At 45.8% G+C, this 16,598-nt stretch overlaps 1 protein-coding gene and 1 long non-coding RNA gene across 2 annotated transcripts in view; one reads left to right on the top strand and one right to left on the bottom strand.

Moving 5' to 3' along the window:
- ANK1 (ankyrin 1) overlaps positions 1 to 7,296 on the bottom strand; it is a 136,221-nt gene extending 128,925 nt beyond the window's left edge. The window contains exon 1 of the mRNA XM_047855053.1: positions 7,136 to 7,296. Within this exon, the coding sequence (XP_047711009.1) occupies positions 7,136 to 7,162 (27 nt within the window). The 5' untranslated portion in view covers positions 7,163 to 7,296. The remainder of the gene's footprint in view (positions 1 to 7,135) is intronic.
- A 242-nt stretch (positions 7,297 to 7,538) lies between these two features.
- On the top strand, positions 7,539 to 16,311 carry LOC125163406 (uncharacterized). The gene is made up of 3 exons (XR_007151450.1): positions 7,539 to 7,831; positions 8,871 to 9,003; positions 16,049 to 16,311. It is a non-coding gene; the product is annotated as an uncharacterized LOC125163406 (long non-coding RNA).
- Positions 16,312 to 16,598: the final 287 nt, after the last annotated feature.

Here is a 16,598-nt window from a genome sequence, read left to right as displayed (position 1 = left end):
TAAGGGGCACCTGGGTGGCTCAGTCCAACTCTTGATTTCGGTTCAGGTCATGATCTCACGGTTCCCAGGATCAAGCCTCATGTTGAGCCCTCATGCTGCCAGCATGAAGCCTGCTTTAGATTTTCTCTCTCTCTCTCTCTCTCTCTCTCTCTCTCTGCCCCTGCTCTACTCACTAGCAGGTACATGTGTTCGCTCTCTCTCTCTCTCTCTCAAAATGAATAAATAATCTTAAAAAAAATATATGCATATCACATTAAGACAAAGTATGTAAAGAAAGTGCTATACTTGGTATATTGTAAAATGATATTATTCTGAGAGAGAAAAGGGACAGGACTCAGGGCCCTCTCCCCAAACCCTAATGCAATGCAACTATGCCATAAAGAAAAAACTCCCTTAAAAGTAAACTCATGAATCTGTGTTTCTTGAGCAATAAATCCTATAGGAATGCAGAAAGCAGGACATCAACTTAAAAGAGGGAGCCAGTCGCCCAAAAGAACTAGTGAGATCCAGATCAAACCAGTCTGCAGCAGATGGACCCAGAAGCTGACACTACAGTATGCACAGTGACCGCCAGGAGTACCCTCAAGTTACCTTTCCCTTATTGAAATGCTAAAGTTCATGCCTAGGGTGGAGACTTAACATGCTAACGAGACATACATGGACAAGCATGATCTCTAACATACGCCAGTGCCAAGAAAAACCCCACCTCTACATGCTTCAACACCATCCTTTCCCCATCTAAGTTTAAGAAACTCTCCCTGACCTTGCCTCGGGGAGTCAGCCTGAGGACATTTTGTGTCCCTCCCTTGTGCACAGACCCCAATAAAACCTTGTCTGGAACTCTCCTTTGGCCTCTCGTCGATTTCTATTGCTTAGAGAGCTCACCAGCCACGTTTGGCATCAATTCCACACAGTGTTTGAAAAGTCGAGGGGAAGGGAACAGTTTTATCAGCCCTGGCACCGGTTCCAAGAAGCCTGGCCAGCTCCCAGGCTGACCCCATTGCCACCTGGATGGCGCGTGCACGAGAAAGGTATTCACATCTGGCAACTCCATCACCAGTGCCTACGGCCACTTTCAGCCCGACAGCACTCATCAACTCGCACACTCCATATTGTCACGGGCAGCTTGCCTGGATCCAGATCTTGGGATAGACAAATACCTAGGAAGGAATCTTAGGGCCCAGTCACTGTCCTAGGCAAGAGAGTGAGCTTTTTCTTCCTTCATGCCCCCTCCTCCAGCACCTCACCCCTCTCCAGGCCCCTGTTCCATGAGCCTGCCCTCAATCCCACTCTTTGCTGTTGCCTAAATCCTCAACTAATCCCATGAAAATAAGAATTATTCCCCTGCATCTGTACCATTCAAGATCCTATTACAAAGGCTTAAGTGTATGCAATTAACACAAAAGGTGTGGAGCTCAAAACCCCTTTTAAGAACCTAACGAATAATCTCCAGTGCTGGAACTTCAGGCTTCACTGCAGACCTGGGGTGATGGTGTTAGAAGACAGGGATTCTGCTGGTACCTTCGGGTCATACCACCAGACAGAAACATTCACCTGCCCCAAGGTGCAGCTTGCAGGTGACACACCCCTAGCCCTCCCCCACCCTTGGAGAAAAGGAAAACCACGGGTGCATGACCCCACCTTACCCCATCCCACTGGGAGGAGAGGTGGCTAGAATGGGCAAGAGAGTGGGGCCCCAGGAGGCTTTTCCGAGGAGCTGAAATCCGCTCCATTGTCTGCAAATCATCATCACCCTTAATCAATGGCTGGGCCATCAGAGGACAGGACTGGACCAAAGCCAGTTTCTTTTCAGCTTTTACTTGCAATTTCCGGAAGGAAATTGAAACCAGGTGCTCTCTCTTACAAAATAATGCTTCAGAATCCACTCCTGGAAAGGGCTAGGTGGTTTTCCGACAGCGATCTTCCTGGGGAGAGCGAGACCGGCTCCCCCCACCCCCATTGCCCGCCTCCTCCGTGTCCTAGTGACAACTGGTGCCTGCAGCTTTCTCAGGAGAGGGCTCGGGTTCCAGCCCCAGGCGGGAGAGTGGGGTTGTTTACTTGTTCTGTTTGTACTAATTTGTCCTTAAGCAAGTCCTCCCTTCTAGCAATCTCTGCTGCCTCCTTCCCTGACCACTTTCCACTCCAAGCTCATTTCAGCAGCTGGTTGGCCAGGCCCATTAGCTGTGGGACCGCTTCCGCCCTTAACACGCCTTCCTTCCTTTGCCGTGACAGTCAATTCGGGAGATAAATCAGCCTCTACCCAGAGAGCAAGCCGCAGAGGGGTGGTGTGGTCAAGGGTGAGCGGGAGGCAGGGGAGAAAACAATTCTGTTTCTCACTAGATCTCTAATTGGTTGTCACTGCCTGTCAGAAAATGATGACAAACTCCAAATGTGGCCTGAGCAGATTCACACAGGCCTCCGTCCCCACTGGGCCAGTCCCAGGAAGTGGGACGCTTGGCCAGCTGGGGCATTAGACTGGGGCTGCCGACTTCTCACAGGGCCTGTTGGAGATTTGTTTTCCAAATAAATGACCCAACATATTCCTAACAGTCGATACTCCTGGTTTGGACAAGTTCAGCCCCATGTTCAAGGCCATGGTTGATGCCAGGGAAAGTCGGAGATGTGACTCAAACATGACTCAGCTGGGGCTGCTCCTCCTCTCCTGGCAGCCCCACTTGTAGGGGATGAGAGGTAAATAAGCGTAAAGAGAGAGAAAATGAGAAGGGCCTTAAGGGAGGTTCCAAGAAAGTGCAAGGAGAGTTCTGAGGAAGGAGAAACGATCTTGTGAATTTTTTTTAAGGTCAATACAGAAACCACTAGGGCAGTGATTTGGGATTGCAGGTTTGTGACCAACCACACTAGTAGGAAGGACTCGGCTGTGAGGGGTTTTGCAAGTAATTAAATGTAACCAACATTTAATGAGCACCTACTACTTGCCAGGTGCTGTGCAACCTGCCGAGGATGCGACAGTGAACAAGACAAATGCAAGGCCCCTCAGGAGAAGCTTACGAACATCATGTGAAGATTTCCACATGCAGCCTGTTTGGTGTGCCTGGAGCAATTCTCATGGAGTCAGAGGTAGGAAGCAGAGTGGCAAAGATGGGCAGGCCAGGACAGGAGGGGTCTCATGAAGGAGTCTGGATTCTATCCCAAAAACCACGAAGCCCCTGAAGATTTAAAGCAGGGGAGTGACGCGATGATATTTGCCTTTCTACAAAATCACCTAGGTTGTGTGTAAAGGGTGGGCCCCGAAAAAAAATTTTTAAAAATTTAAGAAATTAAATTGAAACTTAAAAAAATAAATAAAAATATTTAAAAAAAAAAAAAAAAAGGTGGGTCCTGGAGGGCAAGACCCCTGGAGGAAGACCATTTGTACTTTTTTTAATTTTTATTTAAAAAAAAAATTTTTTTTTTCTTAATGTTTTTATTTATTTTTGAGACAGAGAGAGACAGAGCATGAGCAGGGAAGGGGCAGAGAAAGAGGGAGACACAGAATCGGAAGCAGGCTCCAGGCTCTGAGCCATCAGCACAGAGCCTGATGCGGGGCTCGAACTCACAGACTGTGAGATCATGACCTGAGCCGAAGTCAGATGCTCACCCGACTGAGCCACCCAGGCGCCCCTAATTTTTATTTTTTAAATGTTTATTTATTTATTTTGATAGAGCGTGTGCGGGTGAGCACCAGCGGGGTAGGGGCAGAGAGAGGGGGAGAGAGAGAATCCCAAGCACTGCTAGCGCAGAGCCCGACTCGGGGCTCCATCTCACAAACCGTGAGATCATGACCTGAGCTGAAATCAAGAGTGAGATGCTTAACCAACTGAGTCACCTAGGCGTCCCTCATTCATACTTCTTAAAACTTAGAGCAAATGCAAACTTCCCCCTCTGTGGCTACTATGCTTTCAACATGCTCACACCCGATAAGCTTTCCTGACAGCTAGTGTTCCAGAACCACCGTCTGCTTTATCCGTGTGGAGGTCCAAAGGAAATAGGGAAGGATCAGCAGCTGTGATTACAAATTACTGTACTGCATATGAATTGTGATTTTGTAGAGGCTTCCATTTTCTATTTAATTTTACCCATGGCAATTTTTTAAGTAAAGAGCATCTGTGGCACTATTTATTTTCTCATTAAATTGGAGAGTGTAAGGGAGAAGGGGATTATCAATACCCAGGTATGGCTGTGAAATATATCATGTGTAACTATGTCAACAAGCAGTCCTGTGTATCCCAGAGGAAAAAAGGCTGAGAACAAGTGCACTAGAGGTCAGTGATAACTCCGCTGCCACACTCTAGTTCTGTTTCATAGCCCATTCCTGGGAGTTTGGTTTCAAAGGCGTTAGGAAGTCACAGGTAGGGGAAGAAGTCAAATCATACTGTTTGTCTACCCCCATGATTGTGTAATGCTTCTTGTCTCAAAGTAAAAATAAGGTCCTTACAATGTATACAAGACCCTAGGTGTTCTGCACCCCTGCCCCCTCACTAATATCTCCCTCCTATCACCTCTCTGACCTCACTCCTTCAGAGTGCCCTCCTCCCTCTGCCCCAGCCACACTGGTCTCCTGGTTCTTCCCATGGCACATGCCTGCCTCAGGACCTTTGCATTTACTATTTCCCCCAGAGTTGTGAATGGCTCTCTCTCCCCCACCTCCTTCAATTCTTTGGTCAAGTGACTTTTTTTTTAAGGACATACAAAAAACAATATTTTTTTATTTTCAAGAATGCTGCTAGCCAAGAGTATCATGTTTGTCAGTGCCCATAACACATTTAACTAGCCATTTTACAAAAGTTTCCCCCCCAAATCATAATGGACAAATACAATCATCAGCAGTTTGACACAAGAAATGCTGGCCACACAAACAGCAGAGGCCTGATTCAAATGTCATCAAACCAACTTGGCCAGCCAGAAAGAAAAGTGTCCAACTCAATACCATAAGAATCTGACACAGATAACTGCATACCCGAGTATCATGAATTCTCTTGGATTCTACAGGTAATCTGTCTCAACAGTGAGAATGTTAACTCAAAAATTTGTAGCTTCTCATAATCAACAAAGTTTAGTATTTAAGATTCTTGACATCAAACTAGAATCCTTATTAATGGCCATGTGGAATCTAAGTTTGAAACATAACAGCCAAAATGAACCTCACTGAGACTTTCTCTGAGCACCTTATTTACACAGCAGAATTCCCCAGGCTTCCTATCCCCTTGCATGTTCCTGTCCCGTGCACTCCTCATCTTTCAGTAAAGGAGTACTCATTTATTTTGTTTTCAGTCTGTCTCCTTGTGCGGCTGGAATGTAAGCTCCACAAGGCAGGGATTTGTGTCTATTCTGTTCCCTGCTATATTCCCAGTGCCGACAACAGCACCTGACAGAAGCAGGTACTTGATGAATGCTTATTAAATGTTGAACAGACCTTGAGGACAAAGATTTTCAGTTACTTTACCTTTAGGAAGCACCCTATTGTCTTTCTTACTTTCTCTTTTATTTTTTTGGTAACAGCAACAACAACAACCCCAAAAAAACCCAAAAAACAAAAAACAAAAAACCCTGTCTTTCTAAATACGCTTCACTTAGATGAAACTCAGAATAAGTCAGCTGATTTTGCAAAGACACTGGCCACATCATTTTGGGGTAAGGGGTGACAACCTGGGTTTAGAAACTAATTATAATTGACCACTGAAGTCCAGGGTCAGCTGAGTTTATGTGACCCTGCTTATAAAAACCCTCAAGGCTTTTGTTTCCTTTCCTACTGCTTTCACATTCAGCTGCCCAGCCCACCCAGTAGCCAGAAAGAAACTGACACACACAGAAAATGTGGCTCTCCCAAGGCTATTTGGTTGGTGAAAGCAGTCATGCTCCCTTCAAACATTTGTTCATAACCCATTCCTTAATCCTGCAAGACGCCGTGCTCGCATTTGGGTCTGAAGACAGTTCCTGCGGCTCATGTACCACTCACCGTCACCTCCCCAAGCTCTGAGGTCTGTTATGGAACAGCCTCCAAGACTCACTTTGAAACTGTGGTCTAGGGTTGCCCAGTGAAAGGAAAAGACTCAGATGCACTGGGCCTGGCTTCTGCTTGCTGCTGGTGAGGCTAAGTGGGAGTCCCCTGGTTCCCCACAGACCCTCCCCTTCCTGGGGAAGGAAATCTATCATCAGGAAGGCAAATTGTAAAGATGCTCAACCACTAAAAACATATTCCCACTTAATATGGTTTTCCTTGTACCCAAAGACTCTTACACAAGTTAGAAGGGGACATGTTCTCCCAGACGATTATACTGGGCTCCCTCTGAGGATGTGGCCTAGGGTCCAACTCTGGCCTCTGAATCCCCCACTAAAACCAACAACCTCACTGTGACACAGGACACGTTAAAGACAGCAGACCTGCCATGCTGTTAGATGGTGATATGTCCTATCACTACAGGGAGAATTGGAGGTGGGGGGGAATAGCTCCCTGTAATGCTCCATTGCCGTTTAAAGAGTATCTATCAGACCCTAGCTCCCAGAACCACTCTGAAGCCTTTTGCCCCTCTTTCTTAGGCTTTTCTCCCTCTAGTAAGTTAACAACACAAATCCAAAGTTCAGTGTTTCAAGAACAATAAACGTGTGACAATGAGGTGACTGGCTTCTGTGAGTCACTGAGGAAAACAAGCAAGCCCCCTTCCCAAGGAGGGTGACCCAACCCCACCCCCACTTCCCTCAGAGCAGCCCACATTCTCAGGTGCCCCTATTGTCCTTCAGGGCCACAGCCTGTGAAAACACACCTGAAAGACACTGCTCAGCAGAGTCAAAGGAAAGCTTCTAGAATCTCAATAGACCAAAGAAGGAATATAATCTGAAGATTATTCTTCCCAACCCCTAATGCGGGCAGAACATAATTCAGAGAACCAGGTAGGTGGAACTCAATTTGACAGCAAATCTCGGGCTGTAAAACATATGAACTGGACTAACTGAGTCAAGCAGAGGCCACCTGACACCATCAGCAACCAAGCAAATGAGTGCTGACGCTCTTACAAAGCCTGGAGCCCAGGGGGTTGCCCGTAGATGAGCACACAGACGGCTCTGCTCTCTGGCACCCCCTGGCCGGCTCCCCGCCCTTCCCAAGCACCACTCCTCCCTTTCGAGCTGCGGCACTCACTTTGAGGAAGCCTCTCGTTAAGGACATGCCGGTCCCTAACCAGGATCCCTCCGGGGGTCCGTCGCGGTCGGCTGTGGGAACAGCTGGGGCTTCGGGACGCGCCGTGCCTGTGCCGGGCCTGGGCCGTCTGGAGCCAGGTGGCCGCAGAGCGCGGCCCTCCGACGGCCTTATCGGCAGCAGAGGCTCCCTATCGGGCTGCCCCGGAGCTCAGCTCTCGGGCGGAGGGGAGGAGCCCGCCTGGGGCTCGCAGATTACGGCAGCACCCTCGCCGGCTCCCGCTCCCCCACCCTGGGCGCCGGGCCCAGCTCACCAGGCCGCGAGCGGGACGGACAGCCCCTTCCGAAAGGTGCGCCGGAGGGAGGAGGCGAAGTAGGATCTGCTCGCCACTTCTCCCTCACGGGCCGGCCGGCGGGCCGCGCGGGTCTTCCAGAGGCAAGGCCTCCCAGAGGAGGCTCCAGGAGACAAAGACCCCAGGAGGGGGCAGCGTTCCGTGCATGGGCAGAGGACTTTGGGGGAGCCGCTGGCCTTCTGTGCTAACCAGCCCCTGGTGGGCAGGGGCCTGCGGCTGTGGCCCTCTGTTTTTAACATGCTTTCACTGGACGGCCCCGGTGTTCCTGAATTGCTGATTTGCAGGGAATCTGGGCACAACCTTAATAATATCAGGGCCCAAAATAACAAGGTTTCTGGGAACCAGAGGTGAGTCACCACAAACAGCCGCTTAGAGGGAAGGGGGGCCAAGGCAGCTCCCCACACCACAGCTTCCAAGAGGCGGGGGCTGCCCACAGAGCCGGTGCGAGGCCCATCTCAGGCCAAGCTGCTGCAGGCGACGCTTGGGAAGGCTTCTTTTGCAGCATCCGTCCATCACACAGTGGGATGAGGTGGCATCGTCCCAGAGTGGCTTTATTCGTGAGAACACTGTGCCCTGGAGTAGCAGTTGGTGGCTGGCAGAGGGGACAGATGACCCAAAGGATTGGAGCTGAGCTGTAAGGCCTGGAGAATGGCAGTCTCCCTGGGGCCTGGGAGTGGCTTCACCTAGATGGGGCTGCCATGTATGTGAGATGTATCCTGGTTTTCCTCTCAAAAGCATATTGACACCTCTGTGGTCGTCCTGCCCAGGAAGGCTCACTCTGTCCTCGCTCACATGCCTCTCAGCCTCCCACTAGACTGAGGCTGGTCCAGGTCCCCTGACAGGCAACCATCTGGCTTAGGAGCTTTTCTGCAGATCCAAACGGTCCTGTTGTGAGGGCACAGCTGCCGTGGAAAACGTGACCGAGGGCCACTCCATGACCCTCTGTTTTCCACAGCAGCTGGAAAGCACCCCAGTGCAGGCTGGTCTCCAAGCAGACCAGCACCTGACGTGGTGTGGGGAGGGCAGAGCAGGTTCTGGGCCACATTTTGACTAAAAATAACCACCACAATCATTACAGAACAAGTCCTTACAGATGTCTTTTGAAGCATATAATAAGAAACAATGGCTTTTGTTTTTTAAGGGGCCCAGAAGCCTAAAAGATGTGAAAGAAGCCGGTCATGTTAGGCATGACTTCAACCAACTCTACCACAGGGCAAATGGTCTTACTTGCCAACAAATATTGGGCTAGCCTAGTCCACCATGCAGAGTGTTGCCCGGCACCTCACTTAGGTGTAGGAATGGGTTTGGAATCGATCGTGTGTGGATTGGTACATTGCACATTCTCAGTAAAGGTTTCAGGAATTAATCCATGGTTGTCACCAGCAGCATGATAAGAGCAAGAAGCCATTTCACCATCCAGAGAAGAGGAAAGACTGTTTTTCTCTTCAGAGTTTCCAGTCCCTGAGGAAAAAAGGCCAGCAGGGAAGCATGGAGTATAACACAATTTAGAAAATGCCCTGTAAGTAGAAACAAATGTCAAATCTTTGGCAAGGGTAGACCATCAGGCAGGCTTGATGCTTTGTGTGAGGTCCTCGTGTGGTACTTCCTGTGGCAAGACAGTCCCCCACAGGTCTCTGAGCCCTACGCTCCAGCAGCTGAGTGACTCGGGGAGCTGGGGCACCTCAGAATTTAATCCCAGAACCACATCCCCCCCAGGCAACCCAAGGTTCTTCTCTCGTGGATACCCCAAGGGCTGGGGGGAAGGCCAGGCACATGTAGGGCAAACTAACAACAGGCTCAAGGAATCAGGACCCGCCACGCCAGCAGCTGGGTCTCAAAGAAGTGGACCCACGACATGCGTGATCCCCCCGAATTCATCCCTGGAGCAGCGTTCCCTGGGTCAGTCAGGCAGGGATGGGTGCTTTTTGTGATATGGGCTGAAGTGACATTGTCACTCCCTTGTCAGCAGACTTCTCTCAAGAACTTTCACAAGCTCTCTGCCATGTAATACCTTTTTCTTTCTTCAGTCTCTCAAAGGGAGCCACAAAGCTGTCCCAGCGCGTGATGTGCAAGCCCAGGCTATTTCGAGATTGGGAGGATGCCTTGAAAATTCAGCACCACCCTCCCCCCCCACCCCCCGCCCCGGGTCTTTCACAAGCCCCTCTTCTCTCTGTTTGGTTTATATATTTACATACGACTTTATATCCAGTGCTTACTGTGTGGCAGGCACTGTTCCAAGCACCTGACATTCATTTACATAATTCTTACAATTCATTTGTGAAGAATTATTTACTATCAGTAGGCCCAGTTTATAGATGAGGAAACTGAGGCATGGAGCAATCAAAAAACCCACTTAAGAACAGGCAGAGCCAGCTTCCAGCCCAGGCAGTCTGAATGTAGGGTCTGGAGCCCAACTGGGTTATTGTGCTTTAGGATCAACACTTTAATTTTGTTCATGGTTTGCCAATCCATTTTCCTTCATACTAATCAATATTAATATATTTTGTTCATTAATTATCAATTAATTAATTTTTCTTAATACTAACATATTCATTCCATTACTAATAAGTATATACTATAAAAATTCAACAACTGTTGAATGTTGCAAGTATTGTTGTTTTGCAAGTATTTTTTAATGTTTATTTTTTTTTAATTTTTTAAAAATGTGTATTTATTCTTGAGACAGAAACAGAGTGTGAACAGGGGACGGGCAGAGAGAGAGGGAGACACAGAATCTGAAACAGGTTCCAGGCTCTGAACTGTCGGCACAGAGTCAGACGCGGGGCTCTAACCCACGAACTGTGAGATCATGACCTGAGCCGAAGTCGGACGCCCAACCGACTGAGCCACCCAGGCTCCCCTGTAATGTTTATTTTTGAGAGAGAGAGAATGCAAGAGCAGGGCAGGGGCAGAGAGAGACTGAGAAATCCTGAGCAGTCTCTGCGCTGTTAGTGCAAAGCCTGAGGCAGGGCTCGAAAACACGAACCGTGAGCTCACGACCTGAGCCAAACAAGTAGGATGTTCAACCGACTGAGCAACCCAGGCGCCCTTCTTGTGTTGGTGTTCTATTTTTCAAAGATGATAAATAAGTCAATAGAAAAAGGTTTTAATAGGTTTTTATTATGAAACCAATAAGACATCCTCATTGAAAAACATACAGTCTTTCATCTGGTTCCTTTTACCTCATGTCCCCACCACTCCCCAGACAGTTGTCAACACCATCCCAAACTTTGTGTTCATCAGTCCCTTGCTCCTCTTTCTAGTTTTGCCACCTCTGTATGTATCCTTCTGAACAATGTATTGTTTAATTTTGCATGTTTTCTGACTTTGAATAAGTGGAATTATGGAATAGTTTCTCCAGCTATTTTCATTTCTTATGCAACATGATGTTCCTGAGATTCAGCCAGGAGTGGTTTATTAATTTTCACTGCTGTACAGTATTCCATTGTATGCAAACACAAGGAATTATTTATCCATTTTACTGCTAATGGAATCTGAACTGTCTTCAGCTTTTCGCTATTAAAACATTACCGCCACAAGCATCCTTGTAAGAGCTTCGTGCTGCACGTGTGCAAGATTTGTCTAGTGCGCACATGGGCAGGAGCAGAATCCCTTCCCTGTAATGTACATACATCTTCACTTTTACTGGATAACGCCGAGCTGTTTTTGAAACTGGCTGCTCAATTTGTACTCCTAATAGCAGGTGGTGCCGTTGCTCCTAAAGTTTGTTGGCCTTTTAAACTTTTGTGAAACTGGCAGGTGTAAAATGGTATGTCGTTACAGTTTTAATTTCCATTTCCCTAATTACTAAGGTGGTTGGGCAGCTTTGCACATGTGTATTGGCCACTTATTTTCCTCTTCTGCAAAATTACTGTTAAGCAGCCCTTTGCCCATTTTTCTGTTCTGTTGTTTGTCTTTCTCTTATTGACGTGGAGGAGTTCTTTCTATAGTCTGGATAGGAATCATTTATTAATCACATGCATATAAATATCTTCTCCCAGTGTGTGGCTCATCTTTTTACTTTTTAAAATAGTATCTTTTAATGAACAGAAGTTGTCAATTTTAATGTAATTAAATATAACAATCATTTCCTTTGTGACTGGTGCTTTTTCTGTCATGTTTAAGAAACCCAACCCTAGGGGCAGCTAAGTGGCTCAGTCATGTTGAGTGTCCGACTTCAGCTCAGGTCACAATCTCACAGTTCGTGAGTTGGAGCCCCGCATCGTACTCTGCCATCGGCACAGGGCCTGCTTTGGATCTTCTGCCCCCCCCTCTCTCTGCCCCTCCCCTGCTTGTGCTCTCTCTCTCAAAAATAAATAAACATTAAAAAAGAGAGAGAGAGAGAACTCCATCCCGAACCTGAGCTCATAAGCACATTTTCCTGTATTGTAAATATTTTATAGTTTTGATTGTTACATTTAGATCTTTCAATCCACATGGCTTTTTTTTTTTAATTTTTAACATTTACTTATTTTTGAGAGACAGAGCACGAGCAGGGGAGGGGCCGAGAGAGAGGGAGACACAGAATCTGAACCAGACTCCAGGCTCTGAGCTGTCAGCACAGAGCCCCATGCAGGGCTTGAACTCACAAACCATGAGATCATGGCCTGAGCGGAAGTTGGACGCTTAACCAACTGAGCCACCCAGGCATCCCTCACATGGCTTATTTTTGTGCATAATATGAATTAAGAGTTCTATTTTTTCCCTATAGAGCCTTGATTATCCTAGCACCGTTTATTGAATAACCTGTCCTTTCTCCACTGACGTGCAGCACCATGCCCATTATGGTGGTGTCTCCACGTACATGGGTCTGTTGGGGGCTCTCTCCTATTACCCTCTGGCCTGTGCATCTATCTCATTGCCAGTATCATGCTGTCTTCATTGCTATTGCTTTATCTTAAGTTTAATATTGTTCGTAATAAGTCTTAATGTCTTCTTGCTTTAGTCCTCTTTAAAAGTATCAAAGCTTCTCTTGGCCCTTTGCTCTTCTACATACATTTAGGAAAATGCCACACACACACACACACACACACACACACACACAAACTCTCTAGGGATTTTGACTTCAACTACATAGAATTTGTTTATCAATGTCAAGAGAAGTGACTTTATGATATTGAATCTTTCAATTCTGTATACTGTGTATCTATATACACATTCAAGTCTTTAATGTCTTATAATTTTCTCCATAAAATATATTTCTCATTTTTTCAGGTTTATTCCCTGGGATCTGGTCATTTTAATGCTGTTAAAAGTGAGATCTCTTATTCTATTTTTATTTTATTATTACCGTGTATAGGAATATTATCAATTTGTATCTTGAACTTGTAACCAGCAGTTTTGTTGAGTTCTTTTATTAGTTCTAATAGTTTCTGTCCATAATTCTCTTTGATTTTTCTCTATAGACAGTTATTATTCATAAATGAGGACATTTTGGTCCCTTTTGCTCTTTTTATACCCCTTATTTTCTTTTCTTGTTTTATTACATTGGGTAAGACATCCAGTGCACTGTTGAACAGAAGCAGTGATGGCAGCATATTTATCTAGTCACTGACTTAAATGTGGCTGCTTTTAAAGCTTCACCATTAAGCATGATGATGTGTAGGTTTTTGTGGATACCATTTATTAGTTAAGGAGGGTACTTTCTAGTTCCAGTTTATTAAAAGCTTTTAATCAGGATTGAATGTTGAAATTAAAGTTTTTGTTTTCCTTTTCTGTGAAGGTGTTGCATTGCATTAATAGATTCTTCTAATGCTAAACTATCCTTGTATTCCTGAGTTAAACTCTTCTTGGCCATAATATATTACTTTTAATATAGCACCACTGATTAGAGTTGTGACTTTTATTTTTTTTTTAATTTTTTTTTAACGTTTATTTATTTTTGGGAGAGAGAGAGACAGAGCATGAACGGGGGAGGGGCAGAGAGAGAGGGAGACACAGAATCGGAAGCAGGCTCCAGGCTCTGAGCCATCAGCCCAGAGCCTGACGCGGGGCTCGAACTCACGGACCGCAAGATCGTGACCTGAGCTGAAGTTGGATGCTTAACCGACTGAGCCACCCAGGCGCCCCGAGTTGTGACTTTTATATAAGATTTTTGCATTCATAAATCATACTGGTTGTATTAATTTGGTACTGCTGCATGACAAATTACTCCAATCTTTTAGAAATGTAAAATCACACAAATTTCGTACTTCACAGCTTCTGGGGGTCAGCAATTCAGGACCAGCTTATCTGAGTCTTTCACGAAATTGCAGTCAACCTGTAGCTAGGGTTGCGGTCATCTGCTTGCTTCACTGGGACTGCAGACTCCACTTCCACAGTCCTCAGATGGCTCACTCAAATGGCTATTGGCAAAAAGCTTCAATTCCTCATCTCGTGGACCTATCCATAGGGCTACTTAGGTGTCTTCATAACATGGCAGCTGGCCTCCCCCAGAGTGATTCAAGAGAGCACGACAGAAGCCACAAGCCTATTGATGATCTAGTCTGGAAGCCATCACACATCATCACTTCTACCATATTCTATTTCCTAGAAGCAAATCACTAAAATCCAGCCCACACTTGAGGGCATGGGCATTGGTCAAAGGAAGCGGATCAAAGAATTTGTGGACGTATTTTAAAACTATGGCATTGGCCTATTATTTTATTTTCTTATATTGTCTTTGGTTGTCTTACCATCTACACTAAACTCATAAATGAGCTGGGGGTGGGGAGCTTTTCTTTCTTTTGTGTCCTCTGCAATGGTTTGTCTAGGAGAGGCATTCATTGCTGCCTACAAAATCATCTAGTTCTCATGTCTTTTTCAAAGAGTTAGTGACTATCGGGGAGGGAGGTTGCTGATTTGCTGGATTTAATGTTATACATGTATTCAGGCTACAAGCTTGTTAAGAGATCAATATCTGGGGAACATATTCCAGACTAGGAAAACTTTGTTCTCACTCTCTTAAACCTCACACATCTTTATGTACTCAGCACTGGCCTAAAGTGCTGAAAATTCTCACATTCAGGCAAAATGTAAAATAGAGAAGCAACCTCATTATTTTAAACAAGCAGTTCAGGATGAAGAGTTGGGGGAATTGAAAGGTGAAAGAGGTTAAATAATAAGCACTTAGTTAATAAAAGATAACCCAATGGTAGACTCCCACCTATTCTGGTAAATTTAGGAGAGTAGCTCTCAAACGTTTTGGTCTTAGGAGCCCTTTACCTCTTAAACATAATTGAGGACCCCACAGAGCTTTTTGTAAATGTGGGCTATGTTTATCAATATTTACTATATTAGAAATTAAAATGGGCAGGCAGCTGGCTGGCTCAGTGGGTAGAACATAGGACTCTTGATCTTAGGATAGTGAATTCGAGCCCCATGTGGGACATGGAGCCTACTTAAAAAAAAAAAAGCACCACTCTTTTGGGGTGCCTGGGTGGCTCAGTGGGTTGAGTGTCTGACTCTGTTTCAGTTCAGGTCGTGATCTCACAGTTCATGGGATCAAGCCCCGTGTCAGACTCTGCACTGTCAGTGCTTGGGATTCTCTCTCCCTCTCTCTCTGCCCCTCCCCTGCCCGCATGTGCATGTGCACTCTCTCTCTCTCTCTCTCAAAATAAACATTACAAAGATATATAGATATAAAGAAGTTAAAATTGAGAGTTTTAAAAACTAATATTTACTAATTCATTTGGACATAGCATTTCACATAGCCCATTTCACATTAACATAGATAAAATTTTTATGAAAAAAACTACATTTTCCAAAGCAAAACAGAAATTTACTAAGAAGGGGATTATTGGTTTACATTTTTGCAAATCTGTTTAATGCCTACCTTAAGAAAAGACAGCTAAATTCTCATATCTGCTTCTGCATTTAAGGTGTTGCAATATGTTGTTTTGGTTGAGGTACCGGAAGGACCTGGCCTCACTCAGATATGTAGTCAGGGAAGGGCAGGGTGTGTTCACAGTGTTTTCTATTAATTGTGTACATTCTTAGTACACCAAAACTCAGTCAGTCTTCTCTTAAGGTTAGTTGCAATGTGAATCGCATCGAATATCAATGAACTTTTTTTTAAAGTTTTTTTATTTTCAGAGGGAGAGAGAGAGAGTACGCGCACACACATGCACACAAATCAGGGGAGGGGCAGAGAAAGAGGGAGAGAGAGAGAATCCCAAGCAGGCTCCATGCTCTCAGCACAGAGACCCACATGGGGCTTGATCTCAGGAACTGTGAGTTCATGACCCGAGCCAAGTTGGACGCTTAACCGACTGAACTTTTTATGTTCTTTCCACCATGAGAGAATGAACGGGAAAGGCCAATGACATCTTAGTAAGAGTGAGGACAATCTTAGCCTCAGGACCTCTGGAAAGACCTGGGGGTGCTCCCTGAGTCCTTTGAAACTGCAGATTTCGGCACTCAAATATTCTCTGATGCTGAGACTCACGGCCCCAGAGGATGAGAGACTGGACGAGGACTCCTGTGTCCTCATTGTGGAAGGGAAACTGCAGCCCCCGACAGAATGGGATTTGTCCAGGGTTGTTGCAGAGCAACGTTCCTTGAGTCCCCTGCTCTTTCCACTACAGGGGGAAAAACCAGAAGGAAGATCAAGAAAAGGAAGAGGAAGAGCAGCAAGTCAATGTTCTAAGGTAGCAGACCACCACCGTCTCCACTTCTGATGGTTTTATGTGCTGGTGATCCAACTGATGGCTCTTCCAGGCCCTTCTTTGCCTCAGAAGTCCCTTGTTTATGCCTGCATTTGACCTTTGTCTTAGTCGGACAGTCTCACCACCAAGAGACATGAGAAAAAGCCATCGAATTCACATCAATAAAACTGTACTTCTTATCCTTTTAAGAGGAGGGCTGGAAGAATTAAATACTTGACCATAATAATAATAGCATTTATTAAGCACTTACTACGCACTTGTGTATGCATTCATTCATTCACTCTTTATTTCTTTCCTTCTTCCTTCTTTCCTCCTTCCCTCTTTAGTCTCTCCCCTCCTCCTCTCTCTCTCTCCTTCCTTCCTCCCTCCCTTCCTCCCTCCTTCCCTTTCTTTCTTCTCTCTTTCTTTCCTTCACTACTCACCAAGTACCTGTTATGTGCCAGGCATGTTACAACGTACACAATGGTAG

The sequence above is a fragment of the Prionailurus viverrinus genome, chromosome B1, assembly GCF_022837055.1.
Source record: "Prionailurus viverrinus isolate Anna chromosome B1, UM_Priviv_1.0, whole genome shotgun sequence".
Lineage (NCBI taxonomy): Eukaryota > Metazoa > Chordata > Mammalia > Carnivora > Felidae > Prionailurus > Prionailurus viverrinus.
This window is presented reverse-complemented; position numbering and strand designations above follow the sequence as displayed.